At 32.4% G+C, this 18,079-nt stretch overlaps 1 protein-coding gene across 1 annotated transcript; it reads right to left on the reverse strand.

Moving 5' to 3' along the window:
* Nucleotides 1-470: 470 nt before the first annotated feature.
* Nucleotides 471-17,665, reverse strand: LOC124374609 (ribosome biogenesis protein NOP53). Its single transcript, XM_046832798.1, has 7 exons — nt 17,376-17,665; nt 14,547-14,714; nt 10,092-10,282; nt 8,089-8,393; nt 7,716-7,927; nt 2,179-2,445; nt 471-578 (listed from the first exon to the last, which is right to left on the reverse strand). Exons 1-7 carry the CDS (start codon nt 17,498-17,500, stop codon nt 506-508), a joined length of 1,341 nt encoding a protein of 446 aa, XP_046688754.1. The 5' UTR covers nt 17,501-17,665; the 3' UTR covers nt 471-505.
* Between the last annotated feature and the right edge of the window lie 414 nt (nt 17,666-18,079).

An 18,079-nucleotide genomic window follows, 5' to 3' on the forward strand; every position in this document is an offset into this window, starting at 1 on the left:
AACAACACTAAGAAGGATATTATCAACTAAATACCACTACTACTTTTTAGAAAAAATATTTCTTAGAAAATGTATTTAAACTTAAGAAACATGCATAACTTTAAAAAATAAATATAATTAACTGAAGCCAAGACTAAGCTAATTACATTTTGTCTGTTAGTTTAAGATGGGTTGATTCCAAAAATGTCTTCCAGTTTTTATTCTAGATAGACTTTTGTCTTTGGAATTTGTTTATTTTATGTGAGTACATTTTAATGATAGTCAATGTGTGCTAATGAATGTGCACTTATGACCAGTTTGAATATTATTACAATAATATTTTTGAACATACTGGTACACAACAATAATCTGTAAAACAACTAAACATATGAAATGTTAAAAATTAAGAATCATAATACTATAACACTGTTTGAAGTTCAGTAGTTTTATTATTAGTTTGGTTCCTTCTGGATAATGTATTAACAACACTATTTTTTAGTAACAAATACGTTTAATGAAATAAACATTATTTCTTAAGTATAGGTTCTTCCACTTTGTGGCCTGGTTTGAAAAACTTCTTCACTTTCCTTCTGTGACACCTGAAAATTGTGATTCAAATTAGAATATTATCTGCATAAACTTACATAATATGTGCTTTTAACTCATCAAAGATGAATTCTTTAAAATTAACCAATTAGTCTATCATTACTGAGCCTCTTTTGTCATCGACTACACTGACTTTGGATAAAGTTTATATTTCAAATGAAGGTAAATACATGTATTGATTGTTAAAAAGAAAAAATGCAGCATATGTGTTGAAACTGAAATTTCAAAATTAATAAGGGAACTTGCATACAATGGAATCACTCTTGAGAGAGGCCCATGAAGACTTTTGAGAATTAATACAGAACTGAATGAGTCTCCACATGATGTTCTCTGCCAGTCTGGTTTGATAATCTCATTTCACTTAGACCAGCACTTATTACGATTGAACTCCACACTAGGTAACCAGTGTTAAGATCTACTAGCCTGTGCAGTTTTAGAGACACACTTAAACATTTAGAGAATTTCTTCCCAGTCCAAGATCATTCAAAGACTTTGCAGGAAGACCACATGCTCCGACTTCTACTGTAAAGAAATGACATAGCCATAGCAAAGTGTATTTATTATTAGATGGAACTTTAGTGTCCCAAGGTACAGTCAGTTACCAGTAAGATACCAAACTGTGGTCTTGAATCTTGATTCTAAATTCGATACCAATTCCTGTATTATTTGTAACTAAGAATATTATATGCTGAATGGTTTTGTTTTATTATTGTTAAAGCATATCTGACCAACAGGTGGCCAGGAATAATTTCAAACCATGATTCGCTATGATGTCATTTTCAGATATAAACATGCATATCCTTCAAGAGGACTTATTTATACAACTACACAAATCATAACAAAACAAAAATTAGCATTATGTATGTTTCTTTACTGCCAAGTAGCAGTTGTCTGTACTTAAATGCATCAGATGTGAACACAGCAAGCTAAATGTTATTTACAAAACTATACAAATTTATTAATTGATCTACCCTATGTATTTTCAAATACAGCTATTACAATAACAAAAATACAACAAAAACAAGTTTTAGGAATCTGTAATTTGCATAGTGCCTATTGTTTGTTGTCTGCAAACAGAAGCAATAGATTTGCAGTGATAGACAACCATAAATATCTAAAATACAAATTATGAGCATACTATGAAAAATATGGTAATTATTTTAGCTATCTACACATTTTTATGCACAAAGTACATGTTTTATTGATTGGTAATCTGTGTACTGCCGATCAGCTGTCATCTGCAAATACACTTATTTGAAGATTCAGTGGATTCCAGATTCAGCTTCGACACATCATTAGACTTTCCAAGCACATTTTAAACACTTATAATGGTTTTATTAATTATTTTGTAATAAAATAATTTTAAAATATTGGTATTGGAATAGGACCCATTCCTACTTTAAATCAAATCAAAATGTCGCAAATCATCGCTGAAATTGATTATAATAATAAAGTGGTAAGTGCAAAAGTACAATTGAAATCTTTTCAACTCTCTAACTGTTGTACAACACAATATTCTTCTCAGTTTAAGAAACCTGAGTATAACAAGTACTGAACATAATGATTACCAAAATAATGATGTTAACTACATACTTGAGCTGTTTTGCAGTCACTTCTAGGATATTTCGCTTTTGCATGCTGTGAAATCGGTCTGAGAGTATGTTGCCCTCGGGTTGCAGAGCTCGAAGGTTTCCTGCAATCTCATGGGGTCGGTTAAACTCTATGTCTGGCTCCTCAAACTTCCGCTTTGCCAGTTTCTTGGTCCTGTTCACTTCAGAGGCTTTTTTCTTCTGCCTCTTCTCTTTCACTGCTGCCCATTTCTGTTCTTTATTGCTGATTTCTTTAGCCATCAATCTTAATCTAAATTCAACAGAGTTTATAATTCATTTCTAACATTATCATATTGTATACATCAATTAAAATAAAACAATAGTGATTTAAAAACATCAGAAAACATCGATTGAGTAGAATTATTTTGCAATATATTTTTATAATGAATGAAGAGAAAACTCACTTTAAATATTTACTGATTAACCCCTTGACTGCTGTAAACGTACATATACGTTTTCGTCCGCGGAGCCCTCACTGCTACGCCCGTAAATGTACGGAACACGATGTATCTCTTTGTTGTAGTCCACTACTACTGAACAAAGGGGCCCACACCATCTAGCGGCCTCAATATGAACTATCTGGACACTATTCTCTTGTTGATTGGTGCTGCTACCTGATATATTATATTTCAACTACCACAAAACCACGTGCATTTCTGTTCTGAATAAGTTTTGTCAAATGTCAGTCACAGAAGTGGTCTTGTCTTGTGCTTTTATGTGTTTTCGGACTTATTGAGGTGTTTTATTTATATAGTGTTTATTTATATAAATATAATTACTAGTATAGTATTACTACTGGACATTAATTTTGTTGTTGTTTGGATAATTAGACTACCATTATGTCTATGGATAACGAAGGCGAGTATGAGATTAGAAGATTTTTTTAGAAATGCCGAGTTCTGAAATAGGATTGGATTTGAGTGATTTATCAGAGGATGATGACGTTGTTGATACTGACCCTTTATACCAGCCAACATTATCGGTAAGTGAAATCTGAATCCGACTTGGATCTTGATTGTAATACACTATTATTAGAGGAGGTTAGTGATCTTGACATCGTTGAGGAACAGAATTTACCTGGAGACCGAGTAGGGTAATTTCTAAAACGAAAAAAAAACTACCTCTAATGTAAATAGAAAAAAGAATAAGTTAGAGAGAAAAAAAACTGTTCAAACCTAAAGTAAAATCAAAAAAACCAAAGTAATAAAAACGAAGGGGTTAATATAAATAAAACTAAATACACTCATTCATGGACATCAACTGATTTTATTCCACAAGTTTTTTGAATTTGATAATTCGGAAAGTGGGGTAGTGGATTCAGACACATTTTCAGAGGAATTGTTCTGAACTGTATTGCTTTGAAAAAATTATTACTGACGAATTGTTAGATTTTAATTGTTTTGGAAACAAAACAAACAGTTTGAGTACATTGTTTCCACATCCCCCCCTTCAGAACACTCTCCGATTGAAAAAGTGGGTCCCAATTACGAAGAAAGAAATGAAGTTATTTTTGGCTACTACAATGTTGATGGTACATAACAAAAAAATAGCCATGAAGATTATTGGTCGAGTGACCCTCTTCATAAGAATAGTGTCTCTAAATGCATGTCTAGAGACAGGTATTTTATTATTTTGCGTTTATTGCACTTTTCTGATAATACACTTCCTCCCGCTCATGGCAAACTTAGTAAAATAAAGGAAGTGGTTGATATTTTCAGGGCAGCATTTTCCCGCAACTTCAAACCATTTAGAAATCTATGCATTGACGAAAGTTTGTTGCTTTTCAAAGGACAGCTTGGCTTCAAAATGTTCATCCCCTCAAAGAGAAGTAGGTTTGGAATTAAATTATTCCTGTTATGTGATTGTGAGACGGGTTACATACTTGATAGCATTGTTTATACTGGGAAAGACACTGACTACTCCAATTCCGAAAATCTTGGTATTTCCGGAGCAATTGTGACAACTCTTCTCCAAAATTATCTCAACAAAGGCCACTGCTTATTTATTGACAACTGGTTATTCCAGTCCCGACTTATTTACATTTTTTGCACAAAAAACAAAACTAATGCTTGTGGGACAGTAAAATCTATAAGATTGGAATGCCACAGTTTCAGAAAGAGCTAGAAGTAGGTGAGCGGGAAGCCTAAATAATGGCACAAGTATAGCAGTCAGGTGGATTGATAAACGGAGAAGTTGTCATGCTGACATCGGAGCACAAAGATGAGATGGTATCTACTGGTAAACTAGACAGAAAAACAAAAAGCGGACCATTGTGAAACCCATATCTGTTCATGACTACAACCAAAACATGGGAGCAGTTGACAGGTCGGACATGATGATCGTCAATGTAGAATGTGTACGCCGAAACTACTCGATGGTATAAGAAGCTTTTTTTTCCATTTTTTGGATATGTCTATATTAAATGCACATGCCATATACCTTTGTCAAACAGGCAGAAAACCAACGTTGCAGCAGTTCCACCTAGAGCTTGTTCGCCAAATAATGGCTGATAATTTGGAACCACGGACAAAAACAGAAAGGTGGCCGACCCTCTGTGGGTTGATAATCCAATGCGTCTAACACAGCGTCATTTTCCATCTCTTGTACCATCCACGGAAAAAAAGAAAAATGCACAACGTATTTGTCACGTTTGTAAAAACACAAAACAAGGAGAACAGAAACGCCGCGAATCGCGCTACCAGTGCGCTGAATGCGATGTTGGGCTGTGTGTGGTGGCCGTGTTTTGCACTATTCCACGAACTCAAAAATTATTGAATAATAACTCAAAAGAGCTTTACAAAGTGTAAATACAAACAAATGTTCTAAATAAATACGTTTCTTTTCATTGTGAGTATTATTTTTCACTTGCTAAAGAATTATAAACAGATAATTTCCTACCCATCTTTAGTTCCTTCAAACCCCCCTCCCCCCCACCATCCCCATTATATAAAAAATACGGGTTTCCCCCTAATTACTCCTTATTGTATTCTGGAACTGGCCCTCTAAATAAATAGTACTCAGAGTGCGTATAATATTGTTTTTGCCAATAAAATGATTAACATTAATTTTGGTTGCAAGTGGCAAAAAACCCCGCAGTGAGGTGTCAGTACTGCAAGAGTATCACAGCATTCAAGGGGTTTAAGAGGGACATTTTAGCAGTTTACTCACACCTTTGCACGTGTAACAGCACTTTTCAATCAAGCAAGTATATTTCCAATGCTAATGTTGAGTTTGCCTTGTTGCTACGATTAAGAAAATATTTTAAAAAGTATACATTAAAGGCCATTGTAATTTACAACAGGTTTTAGTATTTTTTGTGGCATAGTTGATTTTGCCTTGTTCCCTGATAAAGAATTTATATACATACACAGGTCTGAGAAGCCTGCTTCTATCAAGAGATGAGTTTTATAACAGTCTTTAAATTTATAGAAAAAGTTAGACAATAACTTTGACTGTAATATCTGAATTACAGTACTAACAAAAGCACTGCATACTTAATATTCACTAAATCATACAGTAGAATCTTTCATATCCGACCTTCCCACATCCGACTTAGTGTCCAACCGTCTGGTGATCCGACTGTGCTCCGTTGGTGAGCCTGTTCAGACTTGATTTTTACAGCCCCATGTTACATCTTTAATACAGCCTATGGATCAGAGCGTCATTCAGTGGCTAAATACAAGATACAGAAGAAATTACGTTGGCTCTCTGGTGGAAAAACAAAAGAAGGATGTAATCTTTTTGAGGCAATGCAATGTTTAAATATAAAAGATGCCATCTATATTGCTGCTGCAACTTGGGGTGAAATTAAACAAACCACCTTTGAGAAGGCTTGGAAAAAGATTTGATCATCATTGCAACAAAAAAAACCTGAAACTGATCATGAAACAACTTTGACAGAAGCAGATGTTGAGACAGACAAAACATAAACATTACAAAATCTACAAGTGTTTCAGCACGACCTCTAGATGACAGATGTAGAAGAGTGGCTTGTTGAAGATGATGTTTCAGAAGTTACAGCCAATGAAGATCTCAGCGACGACCAAATCATTACTATTGAGCAGAACGAAGCCAAAGAAGAAGAAATTGACTCGGTTGAAGAGGAAACCACAAGTGACAACGTAGTGAGTCATTCTACTGCTAACGATGCCTTCAATGTTGCGCTGAAATACATCAAGCTGCATCCAAATGCAACTCCAATGGATGTATTGTGGGCAAAAAAAAAATGAAAGGACACTTCATAAACATCAAGATTAACAAAATTGAAACAAAAATTCATTACTGAATTCTTTTGATAAGGTACTGTACACATGCTTACATTTTATTCACGTTTTCATTTATTTAATTTAAAAACTGTAAATATTTGAAATGTATTTAGCAACATACGAATGCTGGTATTTACAAGTAAATTAAAGTTGTTCGCTTATTGTACTAGCATACGTGTAATTTTTTCTACTTAGGAAAGGTGTTTTTGCTCCTCCCGATATCTGACCTTTTGGCTGTTCCGACCATGGCTCAGTCCCGTCATGGTCGGATATGAGAGGTTTTACTGTGCAGTTAAAAGTTTATTTTAACTAAAACTTTGAATTTTCTTATCTCAATATTTTCTTATTCTATGATCAACAGCGGTTGCAGAAAATATTAAAATAAGAAGTGTTGTTACTATTAAGCTTACTCAATGATTTCAAGACTATAGATGTAAACAAAACAAAAGAAATTAATGGTTAAACTAATGAAACATGGTAGTGCTGTCATAAAACAATTACACATAATAGTTGATTACATTTAACAGGCTCTTTCAATTTATGCTATTTATTTGCTGTAGTGCAACTTTAGAAACCAAGATGACATTTTTCTAAGCTTTCGAGACCAGTGGGGTATAACCCAGAAGGGATTTCCTAAATAAGAAAAGGTCTATGCGTAAATTTTGTTTATTAGAATTTGAGTAAAAATATTTGTTATTACTTTATAGCCTATGCCTGGATCACCAGTGATTAATGTACTTAAACATTTACAGTGTAAAATGCTTTTCCTTTTCTTGTACATCTATGAAAATAATTTTGTTATTTTAATTAATTCAATAACCAGTATTCATATGTTATCTACTTTCAGATAAAATTAATAAAAAAAAGTCATATACAAAAAAATATGAATAATACAAATATAAGTCATATGAACAAAAACAAATAAAGTATAAAACTCTCTTACTAATTTTTATAACATGGGTGACAACAATAACAGTGTTATTCGAAACAGCATTTGGTGAAAAGTCTAAGGCATTAAATACATTACATTAAATTATTACTTCTGTTAACGAGACAAAAAAAAAACTTCTTTTACATTTACAATGAGTGTAAAGAAGTAAAAATCATAGCAGCAGTAGACTGATACCTAGTTATTGTGTTAACCAGAATAGTGTCACCTGGTTCTAAGGCGATTAAAGAATAAATTATTTCTAATTTAGTAAAATGTATAAGGGAGGATTTTTGTTTAATATGTTTCTATTTGAAATATACAAACCTGTAAATATCAGCTGATTTTTTCTTTTCCACTTTAAGTTTCTGCTTCTCATGAGCTTCTTTCTTCGCTTCCTTAAGTTTCCTTCTGGTTTTCAGTGTCTTTTTCTTCAAAAATGAAGTGGGTGGGTTTATTGCTGAGTACTCTCCACCATTATCGTCATCGCTCCCGGGAGTCTTGTCTAGACCTTGAGACATCTCCGACATCCACAGGTTCTGTGAACAAACATATATTGGATTAGAAGAAAATAACAATGCAGACTGTATTAAATATAAATAAAATATACAATGTAAATATAAAATACATGTTTAATTCATGCATTAAACATTCTGGAAAAACATTAAACATCCTGATTTTATCAATGAATGTAACTTACATAATTTTCTTCAGGAGTTACTTTAGAGAACATATTTGAGGTGACCCTATTGAGGTGTTCTTCTTCTTTCATCAGTTTCATTTCTTTTTCAGCAATCTTTGTAAGCAAATCCTGATGATCTGTAAAACTAGGGTTATATGATAAACCAGGATGAGGGGCTTCTGTAGCTGGTAAACCAGAGGGTAACACTTTTGACCGGTTTTTGGCATAAGTTTTCGATGGCCTGACCTTAAGCTTCCCAATACTCTTCAGCACATGGCGGTTAGTCTCCTCATCAAGCCATTCTCCATCTCCAAGAGGATTTTCTGAAATTAAAAACCAATATTTGTAGTTTAAAGAATAATCTCAAAACATGTAACTTGAAATTGGAATAATCAAGATGTAACAGGTCAAATTACGACATTTGAATATTCGCGGGGAATTGGCAGACTGTGACGTCAATGAATCGGCAGACTGTGACGTCAGTGAATCACATGTTGTCGGAATTGAGATTTATTTAATAACGAAGAAATTTATTGAACTTTATTCGGGAAAAGATTTGATTAATTAAAATGAAGTAAACATAACCAAAATTCGTGTTTTACAAAAACATTAAATAGAATTATGCAGAAAAGCCAATTGTGGTATGAATGACTTGTATATTGATGACGTCATAAAGCACATGTTGCCAAAAATTTAAATAAAAAAGCTTTGAAAAAATAATAAAAAGAAAATAGAAATACTTAAATTGATTAATTATAGTAAACGTAATAAATTTCGACAATTATAAAAAAAAGAATTAAATTAAATTTATTCGTGAAGACGCTGATTTGAACGAGAGAGGGGATGAGTATTGTTTTGAGTCAGTATCCGTCGTTTTATACGGAGATTCGCTCTTCTTTCACCAGACTCGAAGCAAGGAGGTTGTGTTAGTTCTCCTGGGATAGTAATGATCTGTTGTATAGTATATTGAAATTTAATCAAGGATGGGATATTGTTTAGACTTTTAAAATTATCAAAGCACTGCAAGGTGAGTGAAATTATAATATGTGTTGAGAGTGTGACATTTAATAAATTAATCTCGTGGTCACTTGGTTTGACTTTCTTTAAATATCCCTTTTATAAAAAGTGTGGAGTGATGTTAAATTTTGTAATCATTACTTAACATATTTTGGAACCCTGACATACACACAGACTTGTCTCTGGTGATAACACCAGAGACGTTCAAATCTAATAATTTTTGAGTAATACCGAGGGAATACAGCTAGCATTGGGCAAGATGGCGACCGATACCATGATGAGCAACATGGTACAACAACGTGCCACTGGTGACAAGGGGCGTACAACTACATGGTGAGTCAATAACTCTTAAGAACTGACTTTCAGCAAATTATCGCAACCAACGTGGGGGTGACACATAGCAAATTGGCGTTATAATCTGCCACTCTCATCAAATTGACATCACTTCAAATCTGAAATACATCAAAGACAGAGGAGTAAAGAATATACACTATGCACTATTGATTTAATAAACTGTTTCAACCACTTAAAAGTTATATGGAACTATTGGAGCCATCTCAAAACTTACTAACATATTTATAAGCTAACTTCTATTTCAACTAATTAAATAGTAATGAGTTAGGTACATTTTTCGAAGGGAAAGGGATTATATGAGTAAAGAGGTTATTTTTATAATCTAGACACTATTACAGATAAAATTGAGAAAGTACAATAAAAATATTGGTTTGCATTTGACATTTATAAAGAAATCATCTAACTTTATTTGACTAGCCTTTACTTCATTATTGTAGTGTATTACCTGATTGACTTGAAAAATGTATGTTTAAATTACAATAAAACCTAAGCATCAAAATTTCAATGCTATTTTGTTAAATAGTGAAAAGAAAAAAATTATTTTATTTATTTTTTCCAATGTCTAAACTCAAACATTCTACATTTCTGGGTAGCCTATACAATTAATTAATATAATTTAATACTGAGGCAGATTTGAAGTAGATACTAACTTTCATCATTTTCCCAGATGTCTTCTTTAAACTCTCCACGTTTTGGTACATTTTGTTTCAAGGCTTTAGTTATTTGTCTTGACTGTTTTGAAATTAAATCCTTTTTCTTTACAATGCCATTCTTCCTCTTTGTCTCTTCAATCAGTTTGCGAATTGCAGACTTTCTTTCTTCTTTAGTTCTGACACGATTTCTGAAATCATATTCAATGCCAAAAACAATGTAAACAATCTAATCTACTGTGAAAGCACATTAAGAGTGGTTATATACCCATTGCTTACAATATGACAAAGCAATATTGCAGGGAAAATAAACTAAACAACAACAAAACTGTACAAATACTTTTCAGATCTAAAAGTGAGAATAAAAATGGACTGCAACTTACAACTGAACCTGCTAAAATTACCTTAGCATTTTAATTGGCATAAAGACATGCTAGGTAGCTTTATACTGATCATCTCTGCAAAAAAAAATGAGATCAGAAACCTAATTTACACGAAGATTCAAATATATAGTTAGGACAGGCATCCAGAACCGCTTACTTAACTGGGAGCACTTATTTAAACAGAGTTATAGTACAAACAAATGCAATTTCTTCATTTATCAGATCTGTACTATCAAGACAGTTACAGAATAGGAATTAAAGATTTTAACAGTAGTGTTACTACACAATTTGAGAAGTAACACATTCATACTGTCTACTGAACAGCCAAGACACTGAGACATGCACAATTAGGTACAACACAAGAAATTACTACAACTTCAGTCAGCTCCCACATCTCTTTGCATAAAAGACATCCTACAAGGAGATATTTATTTTCACAACCTGCCTGATGACCTACGGATAAAAGCATGTAAAACACTCAAGAAACTAATTATTTATTGGTTTGAGTGCAGATCTTATTACTTTGAAAAAGAATTCCTGAATTGGAAAAAAGACTATCGGCCCTGAAGAATTAGAAAAAGACATTATTTATAATTTCACTGACATAGTAGTATAAACAATTACTATTAGACTCATGAAACCAGTAAAAAAATGGACACTAACAACATGTAAACTTGCAGGCTTGAAACTTTTGTCAGGAGGTAAATGAATTCAGAATAAAAATAAATCAAGATATTGTTTGATTTTAATTGTCCTTAACCCTTTCATGCCCAAATTATGAAAAAGTAATAAAAAAATAATTTTTCTGTAAAAATGCTTTTATTTATACTTTGAATAAACACTTTTCATTAATTATTTTGAAAATCCATTACAATTTAAACATTTAGGAAACTGTGTCCATATGGATTCTATAGGAACACAAGTATCCAATATCAATTACTTTGTCACTACACAATTATTTGCCCATAGGTGCCATATGGCACTAATTAAAAAAAAAAAATAAATAAACTTTTAGATACATAGGAGAATAATAACAATAACATTTTGTATTTTCTTGAACAATGTATTATTTACAATACTGGCCAAAATTATTACAAATTGCAATATACACAGTTAAACACTAGTCACAGGTAAATCAAATTGAATCCATATGGCACCTACAGGTACAGCAGGAACCATGACGTTTGAACAAAATAACTGAATCCATATGGCACTTACAGGCATAGGAAGAACTTCACTACCATAAAACAATGAACTTGTCATGCCTATTGAATCCATACGGATTCAATTATACTTTGGGTGTTTTACAAAAGATTATACCACTTATCTTAATTTTATGTAAGTAAATACATTTGTGAAATACCAGGCAACATCATAATAATTTTTCCCAGTTTCCATAACAATAGTAAATAATACTAATTTATCTCTGAAAATTATGAATCCAGCAGTTGATGTAGTAGCTGTGAGTTCAGCTGAACAAAACCATTTCTTTTGAGAATTTACAGGTCTGCCAACATGAAAAAAATCATTTTCCCACCCAAACATCAAATTTACCCGTCCCCAGAGTTTAAAATCTGTAATATTTCAGATGTTAGCTATAGAAAATCAGAAAGAAACTGAATCCATACGGAGCCTATGGGCAGGAAAGGGTTAAGTTGTATTTACATATATTATACAAGGAGGTATATGTATTTGATGTTAAAGTATTTTCATTTTAGAACACCATTTTCTAATTCCCTTAAAAATAGTAGCAATGATGAAGGTTTGTAACCATTTCCTAATAGTTCAAATTCAATATATGATTAAAAAAAAAATATTGTAGTGTATATTTTTATGTACAGTATATTTTAAAACTACATAGTGTAATAAAAATAAAAAGTGTTAAAAGTTTATTTATATTATGTTAATTAAAAAAAATATAAACAGCAGTAAACAAAGCTGTTTAATTCTGCATTTAGAATAAACAAGGGGAAAAAACAACAGAGGAGTGAAATGTTAAGACCATTCTGCTAGTACTAGCACCTGTACTGTGTGATGGAAGCCTGGCCAGTATTTCCTATCTTAAGATGACTGTGCACAGTTTACTGTAAAACTGTCTGCTTATCCTATCTTTCTGCGACCAGGAGTAACTGTAATTTTTCCGTTTAACACGTTGACTATGGCAGACGGAAAAAAACGTTGGCCTTATGGTGTAGAGTCAGAATGAGAGTACTCAAGATTTCTCAGTATAAACACACAGAGAAGGTGTTAAATACATGTATTACAGCTACACAGTTATTTAACCATAGTTTAGTAGGCGCCTAGGTGTTAAACCATTGTCAATATAAACAGGTAAAATAATTGCTAAAATTGCAGTCATATTACTATGATGGGAGCAGTCAGTTTTTGTGACTATTTAAAATATAAATTAACTTTTATTTAGCTGTCGAATGGTACCAATACTGTCTATGACTTATCAGCTTTATGTGTGCACAGTTTCAAAATGTTATCTTTATTCTCAGTAGACTAGATCATGAGTTATTTGAAACAAGAGCATTAACACTATACACCATTCTGAGCATAGTTTAGCCTTTCTTATCTACAAAAAAATGGCAGACAATAGATTCAGCTGCTGCAATGCCAGTTATATAGGCTGGGCACCAGTTATTAACATGGTCCATGTATTGGTTTTTTTGTAGTCTTTGGCTGGAACACATACTGTATTGGATCACATTTACAGAGGGGATATGTATGTAAAGTTGTGGTGTAAACAGCAAAGTGTGCCCGAATTGCCCCATAAAGCAGGTAGCGATGTCCTTTTAGTGAATTATACTAATTCGAAATGTTAATGCTTATTTTAAATTACATTTGAAAGCCTAGGCTTCTATCATACAAAAAGTGCAATATACTTTGTCTAGAAAGATGGCATGAGTTTGGTTCATAAATGCTGAAATAATATTTACTTGAAATATGCTTATTTCTCAAAACTATTATAGAGCTCCATCATATTACTAATAGGTACTCACTAGGAAAAAACTGTGGATTCATACTTCTACAATCCACCCCATTGGTCTTATATAGTACCATATGTAGCATCTACTGAAATGTTAGTAGTTGCTCAACCAAATAATACAAACTTTCATATAGAATGTGATTAATCTGTGCTAAGAAAAACTGTCTCTCTGAATTCAGCACTCCAATACCCTGCACTTTAAACTAAAAAATATCTGATTATTTACAAATGGCTTCGGACATAAGAATGTCAACCTACAACAAATCTCTTTCCTGCAAAAAGAGGAACATATAACAAATTATGATTGAAGTTTAAAATATATGATTTTTTTATTATGTATAATTAGATCATTTTCAAGAAAAGAGAAGTATTCATAGTTAATTAAGGGTTTGAGTTATTTTTAAAATTCTTATATTTCTTACCACAGTTTATTAACTTTTTTAATTTTAAAGGTATTATTGAATGTATGTTATAAATTACATAAGGTAAAAAAGGGCCCTAGTCTTGTAACTAAATAAATAAAAGAACCAACACAGACTACAGTGAGAGAAGTAGGAAAGAAACAGTGGATGAAAGTTCAAGTGGCATTGTGTAAACAAACTGCATTTTTTCACTTACTCTGGCCATCACCACTTGTGCCATAATGATGATGTATATAATGAAGAGATTATAAAATCTATGGTTTTTAGGTTCTAAACCTAAAGAAAAAAATAACATAGATCAGTTAACTTAGTTACTTCTTGTATAAATGTGTTCATACCTCAAATAACCTGGATTTTTTTGCTGCCAAGCCTTCAGCAGTTAAAAATTTTGGCCTTTGAGAAAGGATAGGGACTTCAGCATTAAAATAAACAGTCAATGGGTAACCAAAGTGCGATATAAGGCATTTAAAATAAGAAGATGGTTTTAACAGTGTTCACAGTGTTGGCATGGTTCTGTTTAATTTTTTATTTCTACAGTGTTGTATAAAAAATTGTATAGAATAGCAGCCCATAATTCAAGCACTTTTAAGTTAAATCTGAAAATCACTTGTATGACACTATAATGTAATGTAACCTGATCTAATAGTGCTTTGCTTACCTTTTTGTGATGGGATCTGGGACAGAAGTCCACGGTTGGAGCAGCTGGAAGCATCTGAGTGGCTGAGAAGCATTGATTTTTTTGTTGCTAATCTTTGCTGAAAGTTCAGTATCAGGAGTTTTGTCATCAACAAAAATATCCTTGTCCTTTCTCTCATTGAATGATCCTCTAAAACATGAAATATTAAAATTTAGAGTTTTATTAACGACCCAAAGAAAATTATTCTGCAGTTTACGATAGCATTATAAATAGGCATACTTGTACATATCTAACTGATTGTAAACTGATAAAAGAATGTACGAGGTGCTTTTATGAAATTCCACTACTGAAGGGCTGAGGTTGGTATCGCAAGCTTGGACACTATCTATTGCACCTTCTTCTGTTAGCTAACCAAAAACGCAACTACAGCAAACATCTAGTGTTGATTTTTTATATATTATGTATTTACCAGACGGCACAGAAAGTTTACCTCAGTTAAAAGACCATAAGTTAATGTATAAAAATTAATTTATTGAAAAATAGTGTTTAAAGTTATTATAATAGGCCATATTATCACAAATCTGGATAAATAACGTAACTTACTACATGATTGCACAGGCTCAAAAATGTTGAGAAATCTTTTTTACAAACAGAAACATAACTTTTCTCAGCATGCATTGTGATTATCGCAATATGCCGATAATTTCAAAATGTAATGACAGGCCTATTTTAATTCACTTTAAAAGCAGCCTGCTACTGGTATTGTCTTTTGGAGAATGAGCAAAAACTCTACCTTCATTTTCCTGTATTATTCTTTGTATAGCAAACCGTGCATCTATGGTGTATATTATTCCTGTTGTGTCTTAATTGCTGAATGAGGTGTGGCTCGGTCATCTTACAAAATGCTTCATAAACGTCATCATAATAAATTCCTTTTTTGTGAATAGGATGGAATCATCTCTTTCAGGATTGTCAGATGACCAGTTTCTAATCAACATTTTAATGTTTTAACGTATTCTGCTCATTCTCCTGAACAAAAATATGTATGTTTTTCTAAGGGTAAGCAGATAACAAATATCTATGTTTTTAATAATTGAAATGCAAATGTCATGTTGTGGTTAAATTTTATATTGTGCTTCTTGTTACCTATGATTTTCAGCATTCTGTGTCCGATACCTTATCTGTGGGTTCTGTGATCAGAACAGCTTAGTACAGTACCAATACCGTCCCATGCAATAGCCTTCACTGCCTCATGAATAACCATGGTGTCCACTACTCTACCAAGCGCGTTAACTCTAATACCATTAATTATTCTTGAAAATTATTTACGTATTGATTACTTGAGCAGTTAAAATATTAGGAAATTGATTTATTCTTTTTTAATTGTTCATGTTTTTTCAGCGTGTGAGTATGAGTTTGGTGTGTAATATTGTTATTTTAAATAAAGAAAAGACATTCTAATGTGATCAGAAGTTACCAGGTCGATTGTAAGCAGACTGTATGTACATAGAAAATTAAGAAGTTATGGTTATGTTAGTTTTGCTTATTTATTAGACTTGTGTTGGTGTTTTTACGCTATTTGTTCGTTTGCAGAAAGTATGGTTAAATTTGTTTGCATAATTTCAAAATTTATTTTGATCTAAACCAGTAACGTGATTCACGTTATTAACCTATTGCAATCATCTTCTGAACAAAACAATATAAGTTAAGGTTTTAGGGGATGAAAATTACAAGTAATGAATTTTAGAAGTTTGCTTTGTCAAGTTGTGTATAATAGCTAGCAGTAATAGTCAGAGGTGTTCGTGATCAGAGCATCTATAAGTTGATATTTTAGTAATAATTACTATAGCCTATCAAGGGATGTTTTTCACATGGCCGATGTGTCTGGGCGATATGCAGTGCCGCATTTCCCTATAGGCCCACTAGGCCCAGGCCTAGGGCGCAAAATTTTAGGGGGCGCATAAATTTTAAAGTACACAAAAGAAGAAAGTTGCGGCGGCGGGTGGTGTTGGCACTCGGCGGGGCGGGTGGCCAAGATCAACTAGGTCCTGGGTGCGACGTTGACTCATTCATTGGTTCATTGCTTTTATTTATTCAAAACACTCCTATATATATATATATATATATATATATATATATATATATATATATATATATATATAAATATACTATTGTAATTATCTTTCATCAAAATTACGTAATTAAGAAGTTTACTGGATTTCTACGTCAGTGTAATCAGAGTCCTCTGGGGGGGGGGGGGGGGGGGGGGGGGCGCTTTTTGGTCTGTAGGCCTAGGGGTGCCGAATTTGTAAATGCGGCCCTGGCGATATGGACTTTTAATCTCAGAAGGTCTAAATGAATAAAAACGTCTTGAAATTGGTTTAAATTCTCCTTATTTCAGCATTAATAATTTTTTATGTATCCTAAGATGGCTGCCGTCAGCAGCAACCAATACAAATTTGACTCACGATCACAAAACCATGAAGCACCCAGAATAGATGTTGAAAAAGGAAATATTACTCCACATGACAAAAGTAGTCTCACTTTTAATGTTCCAAACTTATTTTATTTATCACCATCAGCCCTTGACACCATATATTGTTTTGTTCAGGAGGAAAATAGCAATAGGTAAATAATATGATACTCACCTTTTACCCCTCCAGCCATTACTTGACATTTACCTAAATTAATAAATGGACCTAGACCTATGTTTGTTCTAAATCTATACAACTTATTAACTGGGTCATTAAATTTATTAATACCATGCACAATTATATTACCATTGTACAACACAATATTACATCAAAGTTTAATAATCTATTTAAATTATAAGTGGATAATCTTACATACCCAAGACGTTCTTCTAGTCTTTGATCATCAAGGAAATTCTCCACGTCTTTTATATCTGTGTGTTTTCTCCATGATTTTTTATTTTTCATTGAAACACCTTTGCGTTTTCCTTTCATTTCTATCATGAATTATTAATGTAACGTTAACTAAAAAAAGGAAACAAATTGTAAGTAATAATGATTGAAGTGACAGATAAATAAAAATACGGAGATCAGACTTTAACCTAAAAGTATGGAAGAAACAACCTAACCTGTTTCCGTCCAAATCACACTAGAGTAGAATTCAACAACCACAGGGTGTCTTGTGTCCGGAGGATTGTTTTGTTTTGATTATGTTCCGGGCAGACTTGGGTAATATATTTCTCAGTAATCGTTTTATACTAAGTATGTATACATACTTAGTATATATATATATATATATATATATATATATATATATATATATATATATATATATATATATAATACATACATTTAATTAATAATTTTTAAATTAACAACATATTTTTGAAGAAACAAATAATTGAGGTTAAGCAAAATACATTACTAAATATAATAATATTGATGGTATTGTAAAAAAAAATTAAATTTATTTAGTAAAAGCAGCCAAATTTCCTCCCCTAAGAATCTGTTAGTGTGCCCCATATCGCGTATATGGGAGATTCTGCACATTCATCATAACTAACACCAAAAACACTCTTACAC

The sequence above is a fragment of the Homalodisca vitripennis genome, chromosome 1, assembly GCF_021130785.1.
Source record: "Homalodisca vitripennis isolate AUS2020 chromosome 1, UT_GWSS_2.1, whole genome shotgun sequence".
In the NCBI taxonomy this organism is placed as follows: domain Eukaryota; kingdom Metazoa; phylum Arthropoda; class Insecta; order Hemiptera; family Cicadellidae; genus Homalodisca; species Homalodisca vitripennis.